This window comes from Cetorhinus maximus, chromosome 10 (genome assembly GCF_964194155.1).
Source record: "Cetorhinus maximus chromosome 10, sCetMax3.hap1.1, whole genome shotgun sequence".
Taxonomy (NCBI): domain Eukaryota; kingdom Metazoa; phylum Chordata; class Chondrichthyes; order Lamniformes; family Cetorhinidae; genus Cetorhinus; species Cetorhinus maximus.
In genome coordinates, this window is record NC_135888.1 from 131033574 (window position 1) to 131058624 (window position 25051).

General features: G+C 43.3%; 1 protein-coding gene across 1 annotated transcript in view; it reads left to right on the forward strand.

The window, feature by feature from the left end:
* canx (calnexin) overlaps positions 1 to 25051 on the forward strand; it is a 61647-nt gene that overhangs the window by 13168 nt on the left and 23428 nt on the right. Inside the window, exons 2-8 of the mRNA XM_078551148.1 lie at positions 396 to 557; positions 2199 to 2272; positions 10069 to 10127; positions 12032 to 12173; positions 14022 to 14103; positions 15273 to 15465; positions 21286 to 21475. Of these exons, the coding sequence (XP_078407274.1) occupies positions 399 to 557; positions 2199 to 2272; positions 10069 to 10127; positions 12032 to 12173; positions 14022 to 14103; positions 15273 to 15465; positions 21286 to 21475 (899 nt within the window). The 5' untranslated portion in view covers positions 396 to 398. The remainder of the gene's footprint in view (positions 1 to 395; positions 558 to 2198; positions 2273 to 10068; positions 10128 to 12031; positions 12174 to 14021; positions 14104 to 15272; positions 15466 to 21285; positions 21476 to 25051) is intronic.

Below are 25051 nucleotides of genomic sequence, written 5' to 3' on the forward strand. Positions count from 1 at the left end.
TTTGAATAATAGGTCTAGAATTTTCTGGTTTAATTCACTTGCCCTTCTTACATGACATTGGCTTGTGCATTTTGAGTACTGCACTGGAACCTAATAACCGTTTCGTAGAGAGTGAAGGGTGCTGGGATGTGGGGGAGACCCTGGGTTTGTTGGGGTTTTTAAAAAAAAATCTTTACCAAAATTATTCAGATTGACATAGTTATAATGCTATAACAATGTCATTGTTTAGTCACCATTATACATTGGCAGGTATGAATGGAGTTCCCATGTCCCTTTTTAAATGCATTGAAATTCCTCTCTGCTTGGTAAAGTAAGAAATTTAAAGGCTGCCAAAACAAAAAAAAACTTGCTGGAAAATTGAAGCACCTTTAATTTTATTTTTACTTCATTCCTAGGACATGGAGATGAAGCTATGGCTGGTGTTGGTGCTGCTGTTTGGCACTGCTGTCGTCCGTGCTCAAGATGATGACGACGACGATACTGATATTGTTGAAGATGAAGATGACGAAAGCCCAGTAGAAAGTGACTCGGAACCAAGCTCTCCACCACCTCCTAAGGTGAGGATTGGCCGGCTTTAGACTTAAATGTGCAATTCCGTAAATGACCTTTGGTTTCACTTGGGAAATCATCTCCCTGCACAGCATGCCTGAGTATCTGGTCTTTGTTTGTGAGCCCAGACAAGTGTAGCCTCATGTTCAGCCCATTGTGTCTGTGCCAGCTCTTTTGAACAAGTTATCCAATTAATACCATTCTCCCCTGCTCTTTCCACGTAACCCCGAAATGTTTTCCTTTACAAGTAAATATCCAATTCCTTTTTAACCTGCTTTCGCTACCCTTTTAGGAAGAGTGTTCCAGATCCTCACAACATGTGTTTATTTGGACAAAATAAAGCACCAAGGGGAACGATCCCTACCTTCTCCTATCTGTCCACGTAACCGAATTCCCTCATCGTGGTTCCATTCTAGTACATGTCCTCTGTACCCTTTCCAATGCCTTTGACATTCTCCCTTCCTGCAGCCCCATTAAAATTATACAATTTTCTTTTATTGCCAGCAGCGATCATCAGTGGCTGGTATTGGCAGAGAATGCATCCTGCTCCTGTCTACTTTCGTTCTGGGGTAGATCAGCCATTGATTTGGCGACGGAACTAAGGCTTTTAGTTCTTCTCCTCCTCTTTCCCCCCCACCGCCACACCTTCCACCCCACCCTCTTCCAAACATGCTAAAAATCCTCCCAACCAGGCAAAGACAAAATTTAGGAAACTCATCTCTATGCGAAGCGTGGTAGAAGGTGGAGTGTTCTCCCACTAAAAGTGGGTGCTTGTTCAATTTTAAATCTGAGATGGCTAGATTTTTGCTAGCCCAAGTGTTCGAAGTGACATGGAGCCAAAGCAGGAGGAAGGAACTGTGATACAGATCAGACATGGTTTCCATTAAATTGAGGAAGAGACTCGAGAGGCTGAGTGGCTTACTTCTGCTCCTATGGAGACTTCCCTGGTCTATAACTTAAATTTGCACTGGAGAGCATTTGAGCCCTTGAGAAAGTTTGAATTAGTGGGAGAAACTAAAAGGAAAAATACTGCAGATGCTGGAAATTTTTGGCTTCTCTCTAATCCTATCGCTAAAAAATATCCCCAGATGAAGTACAGAATTTTTAGTGTCAAAAAATTCCACGAGAAGTGAACTGATACTTAAAATCACTTAGTCCCACTCCTCCTCCTCCATAAATCCCGCAGTACTGAACTAGGAGGAGATTTGGCTGTTACATCAAAGTATCTATAAAGAGTCTGAGATTGCACCTGCTACATTTCTTCCTGGAAAGGGATGTGGGTTTGATTGGTATTGGTCTTTGAAACCTGATGTCCTTGTACAAGATGAGCCTGAAATATGACTGAAGGATATAGTTGAAGATTTTTGAAATAAAAACACCACAATAGTTTTGAAAATTTTTAAAGTTTCCTTTCTTCAGGGACAGTGGGAATTAAATAACATTTCTGGGTGTGGCAGGTGGCAGTGTGCTTATAGGCCTGTAGAATGATTCCCTCCTGAAAACCAAGTGCGTTCTGAATTGGTCTGTCTTTCAATCAAGGATTCAGATGTGTCTAGACCCAATGTTAAAACTTAGTACTTTTCCAGTTGTGAATGCAGTGCTGATTTTCTAAAATGAAGCCCACATTTACAATGTCTGTTGCTTTGCAGGTCACGTACAGAGCTCCGGTTCCAACTGGACAAGTGCATTTTGCAGAATCGTTTGATAAAGGCACTCTGGAAGGGTAATAAAGACATCTTGAGGTTATAACATTGGGACTGGGGACAGTATCCTCCAGGTGTCTGTTGGCCTCTGGTGAGGCAGTTGGAGGAAACTGCTTCGTAGATGATGCGCTGGTTATTGAGCAGGAGTTAACATGGGCGTGACATCGTCTAACAGATAGGGAGAGCTCAGGAGGGCCCGATGGTCCTATCTTGCCTTTCTTGTTACCATAGCTTAGTGGGTAGCGCACACATGCTTCAGTCAGAAGGTTTTGGGTTCAAGCACCACTCCAGACACAATCTAGGCTGATGCATAGTGGCAGCAGTGTGTACTATATACAAAATGCACTGCAGTAACTTCTCAAGCCTCCGTCGCTAGCACATTCCTAACCTGCGACCTCCACCACCTCCGAGGACAAGGGCAGCAGATGCATGGGAACACCACCACCTGCAAGTTCCCCTCCAAGCCACATACCATCCTGACTTGGAAATATATCACTGTTCCTTCACTGGTCAAAATCCTGGAACTCCCTTCCTAACAGCACTGTGGGTGTTCAAGGAGGCAGCTTACTACCGCCACCTCATCGGCAATTAGGGATGGGCAATAAATGCTGGACTAACTAGTGATGCTGACATCCAGAAAAAAAAATTCCCAATGCTATACTACCAGATGTGCTATCTTTTGGAAGAAATGTTAAACTTTAAGCTCTGCCTGTCTTTCAGTTAGACATAAAAGATCCCATGGCACTGAAGAAGAGCAGGGGATTTCTTTCCAATGTCCTGGGCTAACATTTATCCCTCATCCAACACTTTTTTATATGGGGGGTGGTGGAGAGAAAAGAACATATTTTCTGCTCATTATTACATTGCTTTTTGTGCAAATTGACTTGCAGCCAATTAACTACTTTTGAAGCATAAAATGCTTTAGGACTGAGATCATGAAAGGTGAAAAAAGACTTGTATTTATATAGCGCCTTTTATGACCACATAAGCAGTTTACGAATTGTGCTTTTATTGCACTGTAGTCACTGTTGTAATGTAGGAATATAAATATAAGTCATTGTCTTTGCAAATTGGATCATAAGCCTTATTTGCAGCATATTCAAGATGAACAAATTAGAATTATGCCCTCCTCATTCGTTTCTAAATTAAAAATAATTGTTGGTAAACAACCAATTTTTTTCACTCGCTGATGATGGGTGAGGGCATATGTGCAGGGAGTCGCAATGGATCCTTTGAGAGTCCTGTTGATTACAATCAGCCTACCTTTGTTTTGCCTGTGTGCTGTTTGAGAGGCAGTGTATTCACTGAGCTCCCACTTGGTATCACCTGACTGTCTCTGAAAGTCACTTAATCCCTTTTATAGATGATGTCATGTACCCGGTGCGTACGCATCAAACCAACTTCCTATTGAGCTGCTTCACTGAGAGCCTGCAGTTGTGACAGTTTCCTGCAGCTGTGCCCCTGTCTACTGGGTCTGGAATATTAGCATAATCTGACCTAATGTGAACTCTAAAATGACAATTGCAGAGAAGCCCATTTCTCTCCTTGCCTGAGGTAGCTGCACATGGAACATTGGGCCATATTAGACCATTGAGTCTGCTCCATCATTTTCCACCTCATCCCCATCTCTCCATTCCTTTAGTGCTTGAAGATCTATCACCCGTGCACAGTCATTTTAAAGCATGAACGGGTTTCCACGCCTTTCCCACATAGGAGCCTAGGAATTGCTAGGTGAGAAAAGGCCAAGGTGCATTGGGTTTTCCCTCTGCCATCCTGGTAGTCATGTGATTTTTCTTTATTCTTTCATGGAATGTGGGTGTTGCTGGTGAGGCCAGTCTTTGCCCATCCCTAATTGTTATTGTCACCATAACTGAGACTAGCTTGATATTCCAGATTTTATGATTTGAATTTAAATTCCACCAGCTGCCGTGGTGGGATTTGGACCCATGTCCCCAGGGCCTTAGCTTGGGCCTCTGAATCACTAGTCCAGTGACATTACCATTTATGCAACCGAATTCCCTGTTACGACTCTGCTGTGTGATACCACACTAAAAACAGCAATCAATCTTATCAGTTTACTTGCAACATAACCAGATATAAGGTGTAGAAAATTCCAGAGTTTGGTGAATCACAGATCCAAAGTCATCTGTTCGTCTGAGCATGCTACACTCTTGTCGTGTCTCAAATTACTCATATATGGTATCCTAAAATATATTGTTTACAAGAAACCTATCTAATTTTGATTTCAATTAATCAACACAGTCTGCTTCCAGCGTCTTCCTAGGGAGCCTGTTCCATAGATTGACCAGCTACTCTTGAAATAATGTTTCTGCACATTAGTTTTGAATTTAATCCCTTCAAGCTCAGGCCATGTCTTCTGGTTCTACTGCTCTGGACAAGGTGAAACAGCTCATTGTGATCAACATTATCCAGTTCCTTTTTAGATTTTTCGAATCTTTAAAAATCACCTCTCAACCCTCGCTTTTACAATGCACACGTTCCAAATTCATGTAATAGCTCATCCTAGTCCAATTCCTCCATCCCTTCATTCATTGAGTGCTTTCGTCTGTAATCCCTTGAGTATAGAAGATTAAGTGGTGATTTAATTGAAGTGTTGAAGGTGATTAAAGGAGTTGATAATTTCTCTCCCATCTCTATTTCCTCTGGTGGGGGAGCCCAGAACAAAGGGCTATAACCTTAAAATTAGAGCTGGGCCATTGGGGGGTGCTGTCCATAAGCACTGCATGCAAAAAGTAATGGAAATCTCAAACGCTCTTCCCCAATGTGTGTGTCTCCACCCCCCCCCCCCCCTCCAAAAAAAAAGTTGTTGAGACTAAGTGTCAATTGGACAACTAAGATTGATGGACTTTTGTTGGCTAAGGGTATTAAAGTTTACGGAATCAAGGCAAATTGTGGTACAGCAGGCTTGAGAAATTGAATGGCTTCCTCCTGTTCCTATGTTGAATAGCTGCAGTATCCTTACTACTATGACTATAACTGGGGTGGATGTCAAACATAATTTAAAGCAACAATCTCATTATCCTGAGATCAATATGGAATAAGGATTGAGCCTAGAACCTTCCAACTCCAGTACACATTTCACAAACACCCTCCATACGAAGCTACAGAGTTTATTTATAAACTTTGCCATGTTAGATGCTTCAGTCTTTTCATATTGAACTTCAATTGGGTCTTTTCTCAAAACAATTGTGTAACTGCAGTATTTTGGTGACTTGCTATATCTCGTATCATCCTCCATGAGAGTCCATAGGTTACTCAGTTGCGCTGTGTAAATTATGTGCCCATTGTGGGTGGAATGAGTCAGTACTGTGGATGTCCACCTCCTAACCAGGGTTTAAAATCAAATATTTAAAGTTTTTTTTTATTGGCCTTTTTTATAAAGTAGAAGTTAGTATTAACTAGTCACTGATTTTTTAGAAAAATGCAATCACCTACTCCAAAGTTACCCATCATGATCTTTTTTAAAACTGTGGAATGGAAAGACAAGAAGATTGATGTCCCAGGAAGAAATACTTGCATTTCATCAGGACTTCATTAAGAGGTCCCAAGCAATTTACAGTCAATGAAGTACTTCTTGATCTGTACACTTTCTTTTTTAATTCTCATGGGATGTGGGCATCACTGGCTAGGCCTAGATTTACTGCACACCCTTAAATGCCCTTGAGAAAGTGTTGGTGAGTTACTGCGTTGAACCACTGCAGTCCATGCGTTGTGGGTACCTTCATTAGTGCTAAGAGGGAGGGAGTTCCAGGATTTTGAACCAGCGATGATGAAAGTATAGCAATTATAGCTCCAAATCGGAATGGTGTGTGGCTTTGGGAGGGAGGGGTCATTCAGTGATGGTCATGCCATTGAATGTCTTGGGCAGATGGTTAAATTCTCGTTGGAGATGGTCATTGCTTGGTACTTGTGTGACATGAATGCCACTTGCCTAGTGTGGCAGATATGTCCTTTAGGACTTGGCCAGCTCGGTCAGTAGTGCCAGCGAGCTACTCTTGGTGATGGATATTGACGTCTTCAACCCAGAGTACATTCTGTGCCTTTGTCAACTCCAGAGTTTCAACATGGAGGAGTATTGATTGATAAGCTGAGCTAGGTGGTAACCATTAGGAGGTTTCATTGCCAATGTTTGACTGATGCCATGAGATTTCATTGGGTCCAGAGTCAATGTTGAGGACTCCCAGGGCAGTTCCCTCCCAACTATATGCCACTATGCCCCTCCTCTGCAAAGTACGTTGTGCTGGTGGGATAGGGCCTCACCAGGGATGGTGAAGGTGGTGTATGGCTGTAAGGTACAAATTTGTGAGTATGACTTGTCAGGCTGTTGCTGGACTAGTCTGTAGAACAGCTCTCCCAATTTTAGAACAAGCCCTCTGATGTTAGACAGGAAGATGTTGCAGAGTCGACAAATTCTTTTTCCCTAAAGGATATCTGTGAATCAGATGGGCTTCGACAGCTATTGATATTTTTGTGGCGCCATGACTGAGGCTTTTTTTAAATTCCAGATTTTTCTATACATATATTAATTGAATTTAAACTCCACCAGCTGCCATAGTGGGATTTGAACTCATGTCCCCAGGGCATTAGCTTGGGCCTCTAGTCCAGTGACATTACTACTATGCCACTATTTCCCCTAATGTATGTAACCATATTTATTATGTCAAAACATTTGGTGAAAAAGCTCAGCAGATCAGTCAGCACTTGTGTTCTCTCCTCCTCCAGACCTATTACTTCAACCATGTCCTAGTGACGCTCTACTTTTGGTTCAGGAGGTCATGAGTTTAAGACACAGTCCAGAGACTGTAGAATCAAGGTTGACACTCTCACTGCGGTATTGAGGGAACACTGCACTGTTGGAGGAGGCGCACTGAGGATGTGTGATAAACAGTGAAATCCTGGCAGTTTACAAAGGATAAAGTCCAGCTGGTTCACTAACACCCTTCAGTGAAGGCACCTGCTGTCCTTATGACCTCAACTCTACGCAGTGGGAAGTTGTACAAATGCAGGGCTATGGGGAAAAGGCAGGGAGTGGGACTCAGTGAGTTGCCTTCGAGAGCCAGCACGCAACAGACTGACTGGCCTCCTGTGCTGTAACAATTCTATGATTTGTGGCCCGGTAGCATCTTTGGGCAGCTAGATGCCTTTTGATAAAGTCCTCCACAGGAGGTTGGTTATCAAAATTAAAGCACATGGGAGAGAACGTAATATACTGGCATGGATTAAAGATTGGCTAACAGGCAGAAAACGGTAGGAATAAGCAGGTCATTCTCGCGTTGGCGGGCTGTGACTAGTGGGGTACCACAAGGATCAGTACCTAGCTGTTCACAATATATATCAATGATTTGGATGTGGAGACCAAATGTAATATTTCCAAGTTCATGGATGACACAAAGCTAGGTGGGAATGTGTGTTGTGAGGAAGATGCAAAGTGACTTCAAGAAGATTTGGACAGACTTAGTGAGTGGGCAAGAACATGGATGGAATATAACGTGGAAAAAATGTGAGGTTATCCACTTTGGTAGGAGGAATAGATGTGCAGAGTATTTCTTAAATTGAGACAGATTGGAAAGTGTGGATTTTCAAAGGGACCTGGGTGTCCTCATCAATGAGTCACTGAAAGCTAACATGCAGGTGCAGCAAGCAATTAGGAAGGCTAATGGGATGTTAGCCTTTATCGCAAGAGTGCAGGAGTAGCCAAGTCTTGCTTCAATTGTATCGAACGTTAGTTGGACTGCACCTAGTGTAGTGTGTGCAGTTTTGGTCCTCTTACCCTAGGAATGATGATGATGCCGTAGAGGAAGTGCAATGAAGGTTCATCAGACTTCATCCTGGAATGGTGGGACTGACCTATGAAGAGGGATTGGGGAAACTGGGCCTGCGTTCTCTGGAGTTTTGAAGAATGAGAGGTGATCTGATTGAAACTTACAAAATACTTAAAGGGATAGACAGGGTAAATGTGGGTAAGGTGTTTCCCTGGTTGGGGAGTCTAGAACTAGAGGACATAATTTCAAAATAAGGGGGAAGCCACTTAGGACAGAGATGAGGAGATTTTTTTTTACTCGGAGGGATGTGAATCTTTGGAATTCTATACCCCAGAGGGCTGTGGAAGCTCAGTCAGAGTATGGTTAAAGCCGAGATTGATATTTAGAAATATGTCAATGACATAAAGGAATATGGGGATAGTGTCGGGAAAAAGGCATTGAAGTGGATGATCAGCCATGATCGTACTGAATGGCGGAGCAGGCTCCATGGGCTGAATGGCCTACTCCTGCTCCTAGGTTATCACAACGCTAGAGCATAGGATCAGCAGGGGGCCATTCAGCCACTTGAGCTGACTCAGAATTAGTTCATGGCTGATCTGTACCTCAACCCCATTTATCTGCCTTAGCTCCACATTCATTGAGATCCTTACCTGACAATCTATTGATCTCAATCTTGGAAATGTCAGTTGACCACCAGTATCCAAAGCATTTTGTGGGGGCGGGTTCCAGATTTCCACTACCTTTTCTATGAAGACTTGTTTCCTGATTTCTCTCCTGAGCAGTACAGCACAAAATTTTAAGGTGATTGTTTTGTTCTTTATCACCCCACCAGAGGAAATGGTTTCTCCATACCTACCTTAAAAATTCCTCCTTCATTTTGAACATCTTGATTGAGATGACCCTTCAACCTTCTACAGTCCATGAAATATAAGCCAAGTCTCTGCGATCTGTCCTTGTTAATTTAACTTTTGTATCATTCTGGTGAATCTGTACTGCATTGCCTCCCAGGCCAATATATTCTTCCTGAGGTGCAGTGCTCAGAATTGAATGCAGTGTTCCAGATGGGATCTGACTAAGGCTCTATAGCTGAAGCATTCCTCCCATTCACATTCCAGCTCTTTGCAAATAAAGGCCAATATTCCATTAACCCTTTTGATTGCTTTTTATACCAGTGACGCCCCAAAATGGTGAACAATAACCTTTTGCTCTTGAAGAATGGCTAACTTTGAACCTTGGTGCATCAAGATGCCTACGATCTAGAGGCAGGAGTTCAAATCCCACCATGTCAGCTGGGTCATTTAAATTCCGTTAATTAAATAGATCTGAATAAAAAGTAGTAGTATCAGTAATTGTGACCATAAAGCTACCAGATTGTCATTAAAAATTCATCTGGTTCATCAATTTTCTTTTTACAGAGGGAAATCTGCTGTCCTTGCCTGGCCTGGGCCTGGATGTGATTCCAGACCCACAGGAATGTGGTTGACTCTTAACTGTCCTCTAAAATGGCCGAGCAAGCCACTCGGTTGTATTCAAAAGGTGACGCACTGCCATTTTCTTGAGGGCAATTGGTGGTGGTGTGTTACAGTTCAGTCAGGAAGTCTGAGTTGCTGCGACAACATGCACGTTGTCGTCTGGAGCTATGGATAGTGATGGTAGAGGCTCCAACAATTTTCCATCACGTGGCTGACCTGGAATGGCTCCTGCTCTTGGCACCTGCCATTGCCATGTGTTGGGAAAATTTTCAGGTTGACGCTCGACTTGTTTAACCACGTTAAGAACGCTCCCTCCTTGGCTGTAAAGTCCTAGGGTGGGACTTGAACCCGGAGCCTCTGGCTCAGAGGCAGGGAGGCTTTGCGTTGTGCCACAAGACCTCCATCAAGGGTAATTAGGGATAAGCAATAAATGGCCTTGCTAGCGATGTCCATATCTCATGAATTTTTTTAAAGTCTGTGTGAACTGATATACGTTTTTGAATTTTGAAGTTGTATAGTGTCATCATTTGATTTATTGCTATTGATCTTTTTGCAATGTAGCTGGATCATGTCCAAAGCTAAAAAGGAAGATGCTGATGAAGATATTGCAAAATATGATGGTGAGACAATTTTCTCTTCCTTCTATGTATTGTTATGGCCATAGCTGATGTTAATGCTGAGCAAACCAGATCTTGGATTGAAAGCTGTCTTGGCTGGGTTGTAATTTTTTTCCCTGTATTGTAGAAACTAGGAGGGAAAGCTACTGAAAACGAAAGCACAGGACTCCACTGATAACTTTTTAAAAATTTGAGGAATTAGAATGTTTCTTAAAAGGTGGAAAAAAACGTAAACACGCGTGATAAAAGATAAACAACTTTAAAAATAAAAATTTTTTTAAATAACCCTCCCGAAATGCTTTTATCAAAGGTACGCAAAACTATCTTTTTGGCGACACCCCTTATAGATTCTTAACCATAAAATCCAGGAACCATTGCCCAAACTGAGAAATTGCTTTCACTTTAAACAAAGGTACAATCCACAACTACCCAGGACAAATCCATGCTGATGTGGATTTTCCAAAGAGAGATTTAAAACTAACTGTGTTTCTCAGGGTAAATATCCTCCTGGCCCAAAATTGAGTTGCCTTCTTCAATTAAAATTTTCACAGCTTTTCAGCACACTCCAAAACACTAGAATTGGCCTTCAGTGGGACTCCTCTATTCTCCCCCCACCCCAAGCAACCTAGCTGAAACCTCGTTTTCATAAATACCTTTTCATCTTAGTTCTCCGTTATCTTTAAATATTTCTTTGAAAACTCAGGTTGCCAAATATCAAAACCTTTCATGCTCCTATTTAACCTCTATTTTGGGTCAATAACATTTAAAACTCCTGCCCCTGTTTACTCTCAAATCTCCTATAATATGCAAGTGTTGTTTTTTCACCTTTTGAGACTCCTTTTGAAATGCAATAGCTACAAATCAATTCCAAAACTTATCCCCAAATGCTAATTTCAGATTTACTTTGTTTCCTTGTAAGTTATCACCCACCATAAGGCCTCATTACAAAATGCGAGAAGATAACACCTTTAGTTTTTCATCCCTTAGATTTTAAATACAATTTGACTCCCAACAATCTCACCTTTGATTAATCCTGCACACATACTCACATGCAGCTTACTCTTACCTACACAGAATATATACATAAACACAGAAATATAAAAATATATATCATCCAGGACAAAGCCTGCTGAATTGACATCCCATCCACAAACATTCACTCTCTCCACCACCGACGCACAGTGACATCACTGTGTACCATCTACAAGATGCACTGCAGGAACTCACCAAGCATCCTTAGACAGAACCTTCCAAGCCCACGACTGCTACCATCTAGAAGGACAAGGGCAGCAGATACATAGGAATAACACCGCCTGGAAGTTCCCCTCCAACCCACTCACCATCCTGACTTGGAAATGTATTGCTGTTCCTTCACTGTCGCTGGGTCAAAATCCTGGAACTCCCTCCCTAACAGCACTGTGGGTGTACCCACATCACATGGACTCCAGCGGCTCAAGAAGGCAGATCACCACCACCTTCTCAAGGGCAACTAGGGATGGGCAATAGATGCTGGCCCAGCCAGCGAGGCCCACATCCCATAAATGAATTTTTTTTAAAATCACCTGTGTACACCATTTTTATAAGGTGTGTAGTCAGTTCTAATCATATCTCGGGAAGGATAAATTGGCCTTGGAGAGTGTGAACAGCAGACTGAAGTTAGAATAGTTAAATAAACAAAATTTGCCGACACTTCAGGGCGAACACGAGTTGGGCGAGGAACTTGCCCCGTGCAAGTCCTAGCAATTGTATACTTGTATAAGTGGTGAAATATCTTTATTGTACTTCAAGGATATCGGGGGAGAGTTACTTGGGATATTTGGGGAGGGTGTGGTAGGCTACTCAGATATTGGGGTTGGATAACTATAATTGCATAAAATGAAGACAGGTTCTTCTATGTTGTTCCTCAGGCAAGTGGGAGGTGGAAGAAATGAAAGACACTAAACTGCATGGGGACAAGGGGCTGGTTCTTAAATCCCGTGCTAAGCATCACGCGATTGCGGCTTTACTCGATCGACCATTCACATTTGACAACAAGCCACTATTTATCCAGTAAGTGTACCTTAATCGCCTAATGCGTTTATTTTTAAAATGTATACATGACTCGTTAGATTGTAGGCAGTCGATCTTGAGCTGGGGTTTCACTTTGCGCCCAGTGGTAGGATTTATTATTCCTTTCCGCCGGGGTGATCTGATCCACCCTGTTTTCTGTTCAAGTCCCCAGATGTGGAATACGTGTTCTAACCCACTATGACCCCCGACACTTCCCAGTAAATAGCAATTTTAGAACTTCAGTTGTAGAGAAAGTCAGTCGTGCAACACAGGAAGAGGCCATTTGGCCAGTTTGTGCTTGTACAAACTCCTTTTTAGTGGAGTTAATTAAATAATTCCACCCCCACACCCCCCCACCCCCATTGGCATTATTTCTCCATAGCCTTGTAAATTCAAGTATTTATCCAATTCCCTTTTGAACGTTACTATCGAATCTGCTTCGAACATGCTTTCATGTTGTGCATTCCAGATCGCCACAACTCGGTGTTTTTAAAAAAAAAACGTCCTTCACGTTGCCTTTCGTTCTTTTGCCAGTAAATCACCATAAAATTGGTTGTGGTGGGGGGGTTAAAATCAGGGGGAGCTGGGTTGCATCAGTTTCACCGTGGGGGTATTTTCCCACCAGTGGAACTGAATGTGGAGATTTAACATTTTAAAGGGCCGATTGGGAGCTGTTTTTTTTTGTCGCCGTCGCTGTTCCGCTGACAGCGGGGCAATCCCTGTCACGTGGGGAGGTCACCCACTAAACGGAGACACCATCCTGGTCTGCAGCTGGGAGGCTAAGTCTCGCAGACTGAAGAAGGAGCTGTGGATAGGAAGGGCAGCACCTGCAGCCCCAGTGACCTTCCCGAAGGGGTTTGGCCCCCCCTAACACCTGATGGCGATTTCTTTTTTTAAAAAAAAACTTAACCTGGCTCCGCTCCAGAGGTCTCCTGCCTGTCATTTTTTTTTTCTTTTATAGGAATCGCTGGCCAGGCCAATATTTGTTTGCCATTGCTCTTGAATTGAGTGGCTTGCTGGGTCATTTCAGAGGGGAGTTAAGAGTTAACCACGTTGCTGTGGGTCTGGTCATGTGGTCCAGATTTCTTTCCCTAAAGGACATGAGTGAACCAGGTGGTTTTCACAACGATTGATAGTGAAAGTGACGACGAAACTGAGATGAGCTTTCAATTCTAGATTTTTTTACTAAAAATTTAACTGAATTCCACCAGCTGCTATGTTGGGATTTGAACCAGTGTTCCCAGAGCATTAGCCTGGGCCTCTGGATTGCTAGTCCAGTGATTACCCACTACACCACTGTCTCCTGCCTGCCTCAGCAGCAGCCATCTCTCCCGGTGGTGCTGCTGAATTTTCGGAGGTGCCGGCCCTGTGATTGGGTCGACAGCATCATGGACCCCTCCAGCCATCCAATCAAATCGCAGGTGGCCAATTTGGAGGGTGCCTGTGGTAAAATTGCTGAATTCCACTGCCGGCAAGTGCGGGCTCAGGACCCGCCTTTAACCCCCCCAAGTTGGGGTCCAGTGTTCCTTGTAAAATTCAGCTCAATGTCATAGGGAGCTTCACTTTTTTTTTTGCTCTGTACCTGGCTGACCTGGGCACTCCTGATGCCTACACTAGCCATCAAAAATTGCACAAGTGTTGTGAGATCAAGTTCAGATGTTCCTCACCATCTGCGCACGCCAAATTAATTAAAAAAAATTTTGTTTTTTTGTATAAATGGCGAGTGTTCGGTATCTGTGCAACTGTAACCTAGATGTTGGACTTGCAACTTGTCCATTGTTACAAAGTACAAATGTTTCAGCTTGAAACCTTGCTTTTTCTGTTTCCAAAATAAATTACACTTTTTAGGTATGAAGTGAATTTTCAGAATGGAATTGAATGTGGCGGGGCATATATTAAGCTACTTTCGAAAAGCAAAGACTTAATTCTGGTGAGTAGGGTTTTGTTTCCACTGCATGTCTGCTGGGAATAGTTCAGTACTCCTCTTTGAGCTCGTCTAACGATTGCTTACTTGCTGGTGGAATCCCTCTGTAGCTAAACATTATCTTCATGTCATCTTTAAAATATCCGCGTCAGATTTTGAGTCTCGTGTCCTGAACCAAATGAAAGGTACTGTCTGGTGCAGTACTGAGGGAGTGCTGCACAGTCGGAGGCGGCGTCTTTCAGATGCGATGTTAAATCGAGGCCCCATCACCCCCTCGGGAGGATACTTAAATGATCTCACAGCCAATGTTGTTTTAAGCAAAAAAGAGCGAGGCAGTTCTCCCCAGTGGCCTGAAATAATACCTCCCAACGAGGTTATCTGGTAACTATCATGTTGCTGTTTGTGGGACCTTGCAATGCTCAAATTGGTCATCGTGTCTCCTACATTAAGAAAGTGGCAGCATTAAGATGTCCTGTTTTTGTTTGGGTGAGCTAGAGAAGAAATATTGGAGGTGTATTAGTTTTTTAATAAAACTGTATTACTGGAAGTAGTTCAGAATTAGTACGTCTCAATGGTTAAGCAAATTTTTTGGTGATTGTATTTGAAATTTTGCTTAACTGGGTTTTACTTGTCACCAAACCCAATGACCACCTTGGTGTGTGCATCTTAGTACCATGCCATATAGTGTGTTTACCCGCCACTGGGGCATATATAACTAAATGGGTTAGCTGCATCGTGTAATTCTAGCTCAGTAAGTAGTTGGGCTTTTGTGATATTAAGTGGTCCAACATGCGCCAAAGATACTGGCCACTACCATCTAATGCATGGTGAAATATTTAACAGCAGCAGCTAATCACTGCCTCTCCAGTGCTATGGCTATTCTGTTGGTATTTGTGGTCTGAGTGTGTTTTGTACTGGATGAGCGCGTACTTGCTTGATACCACCATGTGTGGATTTATGTTTTCTCTGTTTATTTTGTCACGTTTTCAGGAGCAATCAACTCCTTCCCACTTCCTCCTCCTACCTCTGTTTTTGAGGGCGATGAATCCATCATTCTTCAATCCCTTCATTTGATCATCACATTCAAAGGGCACTGAGCAAGATTTGTCTCCTGCCTGCAACAGATTTGGATCTATTAACAAATTCTAATCTGGTTACTTGTTCTTACTTCACAGGAGAAATTTTATGACAAAACTCCGTACACGATCATGTTTGGCCCAGACAAGTGTGGTGAAGATTACAAACTCCACTTCATCTTCAGGCACAAGAACCCCAAAACCGGACAGTACGAGGAGAAACATGCAAAACGTTCGGACGTGGACCTCAAAAACTATTACACTGACAAGAAGACTCACCTCTACACACTAGGTAAAAACAAAAAACTGCGGATGCTGGAAATCCAAAACAAAAACAAATACCCGGAAAAACTCAGCAGGTCTGGCAGCATCGGCGGGGAAGAACAAAGTTGACGTTTCGAGTCCTCGTGCCCCTTCAACAGAACTAAGTAAAAATAGGAGAGGGGTGAAATATATCCTTAAACCAGCTTATATTTCACCCCTCTCCTATTTTTACTTAGTTCTGTTGAAGGGTCATGAGGACTCGAAACGTCAACTTTTTCCTTCTCCGCCCATGCTGCCAGACCTGCTGAGTTTTTCCAGGTATTTCTGTTTTTGTCTACTCACTAGGTATTGCTCAGCCAAAGGCCCTGTTTATCAGCAGCTCCGTCCTCGCCACCTGAAACTTTTTATTGTACCGTAGGAAATGAAACAGCCAATTTGCACGCGGCACGCTCCCACAAAAAGGAAAACAATGTGATTCCCAGATAATTTGTAAATCTATGCTGGATGAGTGATAAATGTTGGCCCCAGCTCATGGGGATAACTCCTCTGTTTTCCTTTGGAAAAAGTGGCCGTGGATCCATCTGAGCAAATAAACGGCGCCTTCAATTAAAGTTTAATCTGAAATACGCCACCTCCACTGCACTGAAGCGTCGGTCTAGATTTTTGTGCTCGCGTCTCTGGGGTGACTCGAAATCGCAACCTTTTGACTCGGGTGAAAATGCTACCCACTTGGGCCATGGCTGACACTCGGTGTTTTACCCTGTGCCTTGCTCAACAGGAGCTTGTCGTGAAGCAAGGAGACATTTGCCAATGATAGAAGGTCTAATTTCCCACTGCGCTGAGTGGTGAGGATCTATCTATAATAGGTTAGATAAGGCAAAGCACATGAGCACCAGGGGATGTCCTTGAACTGGAAGTTCATGCATTTGTGGCCTGCCTGCCTGCCTGCCTGCCCATGTGAAGTCCATACAAAGCCCTGGTTTGACCACACCTGGAGTATAGTATACAGTTTTCAGCACCACACCTGAGGAAGTGTGTGTTGCTCATGGAAGGAGTGAAATGTAGATTTATCAGAATGAGACCTGAACTCCAAGGGTTAAGCTACATGGAGAGATTGCATAAACTAGGGATTGTGTTCCCTGGAATTAAAGATTTGACATAAAGATATATTAAGGGGAACTGACATGGGAGTAGTTTCTCTCTACCTTTAGTTAGGGAGTCTAAGACTAGGGGCTATTGCATAAAAAATAGATCCAGACCTTTCAGGAGTGAAGTTAGGAAACACTTGTACACTAAAATATATCCTTCCTATATATCCTTCCTAAGGTGAGGTGCCTAAAACTGTATACAGTACTCCAGGTGTGGTTGAATGAAGGCTTTGCATGGACTTCACATAGGTGGGCAGGCAGACAGGCCACAAATGCATGCACTTCCAATATGATTTCACAATTCATCCCAGTGCAAGTAAATCCCCTGGCGCTGATGTGCTTTGCCCTAGTTTTTTGCAACCTCGCTGTGTAACAGCTCTTGGAGTTCAGGTCTCATTCTGGTAAATCTGCAATGCACCCCATCCATGAACAATATATCCTTCCAAAGGTGTGGTGCCTGTACACTGGAAAAGTATTCCAAATTTCTACTGCTTTTTCAAAGTTAATGATTGGTCAGTTGTTGATTTTAAATGAGATTGATAGGTTTTGCGAACCAGAGGTTGGGTATGAGAGTTAGGTCATAGATCAGCCATGATTTCATTGAATGACAGAACAGGCTGAAGGGTTGAATGGCCAACTCCTGTTCTAACATCCTATGTTGCTAATGCTTGCAGAATAGGAAGCATACAGTTTAAGTGGCTGCAATGCGCACCAATTGACGAGATGACAACTTGCCAAGATTCCTTCGACAGCACCTTCCAGACCTGCGACATCTAACAACTAGAAGGACAAGGGTAGCAGATGCATGAGAGGCACCACCACAAGCATACTTGACCACCTCCTCAGCAACCTGCCTGCTGCAGATGCACCTGTCCATGACAGTATCGGTAGGAGTGACCACCACACAGTCCTTGTGGAGACTAAGTCCTGTCTTCACATTGAGGATATCCTCCATCATGTGTGGCACTACCACCATGCTAAATGGGATAGATTTCAAACAGATCTAGCAACTCGAGACTGGACATCCATGAGGCGCTGTGGGCCATCCGCAGCAGCAGAATTGTATTTGACCACAATCTGTAACCTTGTGGCCTGGCATATCCCCCACTCTACCATTACCACCATGCCAGGGGATCAATCCTGGTTCAATGAAGAGTGCAGGAGGGCATGCCAGGAGCAGCACCAGGCCTACCTAAAATTAAGGTGTCAACTTAGTGAAGCTACAACACAGGACTACTTGCGTGCCACGCAGCAAGCAATAGGCAGAGCTAAGTGATCCTACAACCAACGGATCAGATCTAAGCTCTGCAGCCCTGTCACATCCAGTTGTGAATGGTGGTGGACAATTGAACAACTCACTGGCGGAGGTGGCTCCACAAATATCCTCATCCTCAATGATGGAGAAGCCCAGCACATCAGTGCAAAAGGTAAGGCTGAAGCATTTGCAACAATCTTCAGCCAGAAATGCCAAGTGGCTGATCCATCTCGGCCTCTTGAGGTCCCAAGCATCACATGCCAGTTTTCAGCCAATTCAATTCGCTCCACGTGATTTCGAGAAATGGCTGAAGGCACTGGATACTGCAAAGGCTATGGGCCCTGACAATATTCCGGCAATAGTACTGAAAACTTGTGTTCCAGAACTTGCCGCGCCCCTAGCCAAGCTGTTCCAGTACAGCTACAAAAATGGCATCTACCTGGCAATGTGGAAAATTGCCCAGGAATGTCCTGTTCACAAAAAGCAGGTCAAATCCAACCTGGTCAATTACCACCCCATCAGTAAGGTGATGAAAGGGGTTGTCAACAGTGCTATCAAGCGGCACTTGCTTAGCAATAACCTGCTCACTGATGCTCAGTTTGGGTTCTGCCAGGGTCACCTCAGCTTCTGACCTCATTACAACCTTGGTTCGAATGTGGACAGAAGAGCTGAACTCCAGAGGTGAGTTGAGAATGACTGCTCTTGACATCAAGGCAGCATTTGACCGAGTGTGGCATCAAGGAGCCCTAGCAAAACTGGAGTCAATGGGAGTCGGAAAACTCTCCGCTGGTTGGGGAAATACCTAGCACAAAGGAAGATGTTTGTGGTTTTTGGCAGTCAATTATCTCAGTTCCAGGACATCTCTACAGAAATTCTTCAGGGCAGTGTCCTAGGCCCAACCATCTTCAGCTGCTTCATCAATGACCTTCCTTCCAACATCAGATCAGAAGTGGGGATGTTTGCTGCAATGTTCAGCACCATTCACAGCTCCTCAGATACTGAAGCAGTCCATGTCCAAATGCAGCATAACCTGGACAATATCCAGGTTTGGGCTGACAAGTGGCAAGTAACATTCATCCCACACAAGTGCTAGGCACTGACCATCTCCAACAAGAGAGAATCTAACCATCACCCCTTGACATTCAAGGGCATTACCATTGCTGAATCCCCCACTATCAACATTCTGGGGGTCACCATTGACCAGAAACTGAACTGGACTAGCCACATAAACACTGGTTGTAAGAGTACGTCAGAGACTGGGAATCCTGCAGCGAGTAACTCACCACCTGCCTCCCCAAACCTGTCCATCATCTACAAGGCACAAGTCAGGAGTGTGATGGAATACACTGCACTTGCTTGGATGAGTGCAGCTCCCACAATGCTCAAGAAGCTTGACACCATCCAGAACAAAGCCTGCTTGATTGGCACCCCATCCACAAACATTCACTCCCTCCACCACTGATGAACAGTGGCAGCTGTGTCTACAAGATGGACTGCAGCAACTCACCAAGGCTCCTTCGATAGCACCTTCCAAACCCATGACTGCTACCATCTAGAAGGACAAGGGCAGCACATACATGGGAACACCACCGCCTGGATGTTCCCCTCCAAGCCACTCACCATCCTGACTTGGAAATATATCGCTGTTCCTTCACTGTCGCTGGGTCAAATTCCTGGAACTCCCTCCCTAACAGCACTGGTGGGTATACCTACACCACAGGGACTGCAGCAGTTCAAGGCAGCTCACCACCACCTTCTCGAGGGCAATTAGGGTCAATAAATGCTGGCCTAGCCAGTGATGCCCTCATCCTGTAAATTCAACTTAAAAACCTGCAAATTCTCTCCAAGTCTCTCCATCCTGACTTGGATGTTCCTTCACCATCGCTGGGTCAAGATCCATTAATGGTAGTGATAATGAAGATCAGAATTGTACTCTTCTTTCCTATGAACTTATAAGTTCTTGACCCAAAATGATTAGTCAATGAAAAGGCCTGTTACTAATCTGCAACGTACCTAACTTGAGCTTTAGGCCATATTTCTATTTTTTGGGGTGAACTTCAGTTATTTGAATGACCTGGAGAAGCTGGTGTTGGATCTCCCTAGAGCAGAGGAGATTTTATAGATGCTTGAAATCATGAAGGTTTGAATTGAGTAAATAGTGAAACTGTATTCAATGGCTGCGAGTTTGATTAATCAGAGCACAGATATAAGGCGATTGGCAAAAAAACCAGAGGCAACATAAGGAAAATCTTATTACACAACGAATGGTTAGGATTTGGAATGCACTGCCTGATAGGGTGATGGATATGGATTTTAATAGCCTTCAAAAGGGAATTGGAAAAATACTTGAGGAAAAATTGAAGGGATATGGGGAAAGAGCAAGGGAGTGGAACTCACTGAATTGCTCTTGGATAGAGTCCGCAGAGATTTGATGGGCTGAATAACCACCTGTATTACTGAGTTTCAGACTAAATTTTGCACCAGGGTTAGTCCAGCAATTAAAACTCTAAAAGAAAGCTGGGCCAGAGTTGACAGGAATGCAATGTGTTTTTGGCATATTGCTGCTGGGAGTTCACTACCATGTGAGTGGATAAAGATTGATTTGAATGGGGGGGGGGGGGTCTTTCAACAGCCTGCTGATTTCTTGACCTTCGCAGAATGGTAACTGAATTGTAATGGGGGAGGGGTGAACATGTTAATACAGTAATAACTTGCAGTTATAAAGCATGCTTCTCTCAATAAAAGTGCTTTGTATGAACATTATCAGAAAACCTAGCATTAAGCTACACAGACACAAGCTTTTGATTACCTGTTCCAATGAAGAAGATTTTAAGGAGTGCAGAGTCCTCCAGAAGGAGGGGGAGGTGAAGAGTTTGCAGCCCTGGCAGCGGAAGGGACGGAAGCCAATAGTGGAGCAATTAAAGTCTGATGTGCAAGAGGCCAAAGCTAGAAGAGTATAGAGATCTCACCAGGTTTTAGGGCTGCAGTAGGTTACAGAAATGGGTGGGGTGGTGGGGGGCAGGAGTAGGAGCGGTGGTCCAGGCCATGGAGGGATTTGAAAACACAGATGACAACATTTCAATTTTAACATGTGACAGGCATATAGTGACTAAGCAATATATAACTGAAACTGTTGGAATGATCTCAATGTCCTTATAGCTGGGGCCAGTTTTCTCTTTCTCTGGTATGAGTTTTATTTGGTAATGATTGATGGCAATGCTATCTCTGAGTGGAGTTTTGGGATTTATGGAAAAGGTGTAAGGAAACAGACTGAAGTTTCTGTTATTGGTTGCATCGATCCCTTGCAAAGACCCACAATCGAGTGATGGACGATCTGGACTGTACAGACTGTTGCTTTGCTGGAGATGCATAGTTGTAAATAGGAAAACCAAATAAATTTAGCATGTATTAAATTAACTTTTTTTTTTGCTTTTTCCCATGGTAGTGCTCAACCCTGACAACTCCTTCCAAGTCCTGATTGACCAAACTGTTGTCAATAGTGGCAACCTTCTGGAAGACATGACTCCTCCTATTAATCCACCGAAAGAGATTGAAGATCCGGATGATCAGAAACCAGAAGACTGGGATGAGAGACCAAAGATTGCTGACCCTGATGCAGTCAAACCAGATGACTGGTGAGTAACTCACTCAATTGAGAGCTTCAGATTGGGAAGACCAAAGACATTTGTTTTTGGACTACCCCCACAAGTTCCAAACCATACAGTTCACAACCTTGGTGTCTAGAGGTGAGCTTCCAACCACTCATCCACTGTCTCACCAAGAGCGCTTGCTTCCGTCTCCGTAACATCACCTGTCTCTGCTGCTGAAATTCTCATCCATCCTTTGTAATCTCTAGACTGCCTTCCAATGCTCTGCGCCTGGCCTCCCATTTTCCGTCCTACATTATAAACATGTGCTTACCCAAAACTCTTGCTGACTATATCACAGCTGTTACCAAGTCCTGTTCACCTATCACCAACCCTGTGCTTTCTGACCTACATTGTCTCCAGGTCCCGCAATGTTTCCAATTTAAAAGTTCCCATCCTTGATTTCAAATCTCCCTGCCCCGTGCCCCCTCAACCTATTGCCTCACCTTCTCCCTTTCGCTCTAACCCACTCCAGCCCTACAATTCTCTGAGATCTTTGTACTCCGCCAATTCTGGCACCTCTATTTTAATCGCGTCACTTTTTGATGGCTGTGCCTTCAGATGTGTATTCCTAAGCTCTGGAATTCCCTCCCTAAACCTCTCCTCCATTCCTCCTCTTTAAGATGCTCCTTAATGCTTTGGCCAAGCTTTTGGTCACCTGTCCTAATATTTCCTTATGTAGCTTGGTGTTGAATTTTGAATGATTAACATTCCAGTGAATACCTTGGGACATTTTAATATATTAAAGGTGCTATATAAATGATTGTTCTTGTATTTATATTGAGGAAAGGAAAAAAAGGATGACTTGGATTTAGATAGTTCTTTTCATGACCTTGGGGCTGTTATCACATTGCTATTTGTGTGACCTTGGTGTGTGCAAATTGGCTACTTTACAACAGTGACTACACTTCAAAAAGTATTTCATTGGCTGCAAAGCACTTCAGGATGTCCTGAGGTGGTGTAAAAACACTAGTCTTTTTACTTCTTATATCTGGTTTAGTCTAGTTTATATCTATAACCATGATTTTTCTATCCTGCCTTATTTTATGGTGATATTTCATCTAATATCTGAATCTTTTTTTAATCTCTATCCTTCAGTGAAGTTCCTTGGAGCATCTTTGCTCCCAGCTGCATAGACTGATAACAGATTTTTCTTGTAGTTCATTGTATGCTACGTTTGGAATTATTCTTGTTCCCTTCTGCGTCCTTTCATCCTCCTTGTAGATGGTGTACAATTTGTGTTTCATTGTGCTTTATAAAGTGGAAAAGCAATCCAATGTAGCTGATTCTTAATTTCACATAATTGGCCTGTGGGACAACGGATGCACAGATTTTTTTCAATTCAATTTTAACTTAAAAGGCGTATTATAATTCTGTGGCCTTGGATAATATTTATAAATGAGCTGAACTGATGGCCGTGGAGTGTTTTTTATCACTTCTGCTAAGCCCTAGCATTGAGTTTCCCTTCGAGCTGCTGGGCTGGTATGTTTCCCAATAAATTCTGATGACAGCAAAAGCAGAAGTAGTTTATGAAGTCGTCAAAACTCTGTTAGTATCTTGTGTTCTAGAATATATGCAGCTTTTTTGAATTGGCTGTGGTCTGTCGAGGCCTTTCATGTGCCCTTGTGCTTTTCAAAAAGGCAATCATATTAGAACCACACTCTTTCCCCCATAGACCTGCAATTTCAAAGATTTCTCCAATTCCCCTTTTGGGAAGTTACTGTTGAATCTGCTTCCACTGCCCTTTCAGGAAGTACTTTCCAGTACTCCCTGCATGGCTGTCTCTTTTTAAAAAAGAATCCTTATTTCTCCCCAGTTATTGTCTTAAAGTTTGGATGTTTTTTGTATCTTGCTGTTGTACTTATGAACACAATAGTTCAGCTGACTGATGGGTGGTTCAGTAGAAGCTAGTTATTAATGTTATTTGATTTAATGTGTTCAATATGTCTGGGTGGAAGTGAAGTGTCTGTGTGTGGTACATACAGAAAAGGTCATCTGAAATGTGGTAGAATAAAGTTCGTAATGATTACTGTCCTCACTGAAATTGAGACGATTGCGCAATTCATTCCCTGGACCTCTAGATTGTGGAAATGATCCCCTCTTTCAAAATACACAAGTTGATCAGTACATGTTCACTTGTAAAAACATGCCTATATGAATAATTGCCTTGTTGAAATCCAAGCTTACCTTTTGCCTGAATGATGGTAATTAATTTGTAGGATACCAGCTTTGGCTCAGTGGATTGCACCCTTGCCTCAGTGCCAGAGGGTTGTATTCCAAGCCCTGCTCCAGAGAGTTGAGCAAATAATCCCAGGCTGACATTTCAGAACAGAACTGGGGAGTGCTACACTGTCAATGGTGCCATCTTTTGGATGAAGGGTTAAACCAAGGCCTTTCCCTGTCTAGTGACCATGTCTAGGCAGTAACACATTGCTGTTTGCATAGCCTTGAAGTGCACAAATTGACTGCTGCACATCCTGCATTACAACAGTGACTACACTTTAAAAGCACTTAATTAGCTGTGGAGTGCTTTGGGACATCCTGAGGCTGTTAAAGATGAGCCTGTCTGTCTTGGAACCAGTCATACAAAGTTGCAACATGGGAAAGTATTTTATCAACAGTATACCATTGTTCATGCTATTAATGGAGAAACACTTGCATGGCACACTCCCTTGGCTGGCTATGTCCTCACTGAAATTGAGACGATTGCGCAATTCATTCCCTGGGCCTCTAGACTGTGGAAATGATCCCCTCTCTCAAAATACACAAATTGATCAGTATGTGTTCACTTGTAAAAACATGCCTATATGAATAATTGCCTTGTTGAAATCCAAGCTTACCTTTTGCCTGAATGATGGTAATGATGATGCGACATGAGGCAAACTTGCTTTTGAGAAAAGCCAAAAACCAAGGATAGATTATACATAGAGTATCTGCAGGTGGGAGGGGAAAGCTGCCTAGATGTCCACTTGAACATCAACATGTCAGTCTGTTGGTATAGTTTTGTTCAGAGGCAGCAGACTGGAGCCCTGCTCCGGTGCCAACAGTTTGCTGAGGCAAAACAGCACTGACAACACATCTGTTACCTGGGAAACCCAAGAAACCTTGCACTTTGCTGAGATCTCATCACTCACTGGAAAATCTCAAGTGTTGCCCAGTGGAAGAGCATGAGCAGCTGTTGTGCCGGCCCACGTTACAATCATTTAAATTAAAATCAAAACTCTGCTCGGCATCAATGTTTCAACTTCTGACCAAACTGGCTGAGGTTTTACCGAAACTCCTCTCTCCATCAAAGCTTGCTGATTTTAGTAAGAGAGAATGGGAATGTGCAGAGTGAGACTCTGGGACGGCTCAGCATCTTCCCTCCAACATCCAACCACGGCCCCGTTTTCCAATCCAGTTTCTGGTGTCTCTGCACTGGACACGATGTCTGGAGTGAGAGCCAAGGAATGATTCTGAAGACATGACAATGAAACCAGTAGCCCAGAGCAGTGCCAGGCGAATTTGTCTCCATTTATTTCATGTCATTTGAGTCTAACTTGGCATTATTGAGGTAAGAAGCTA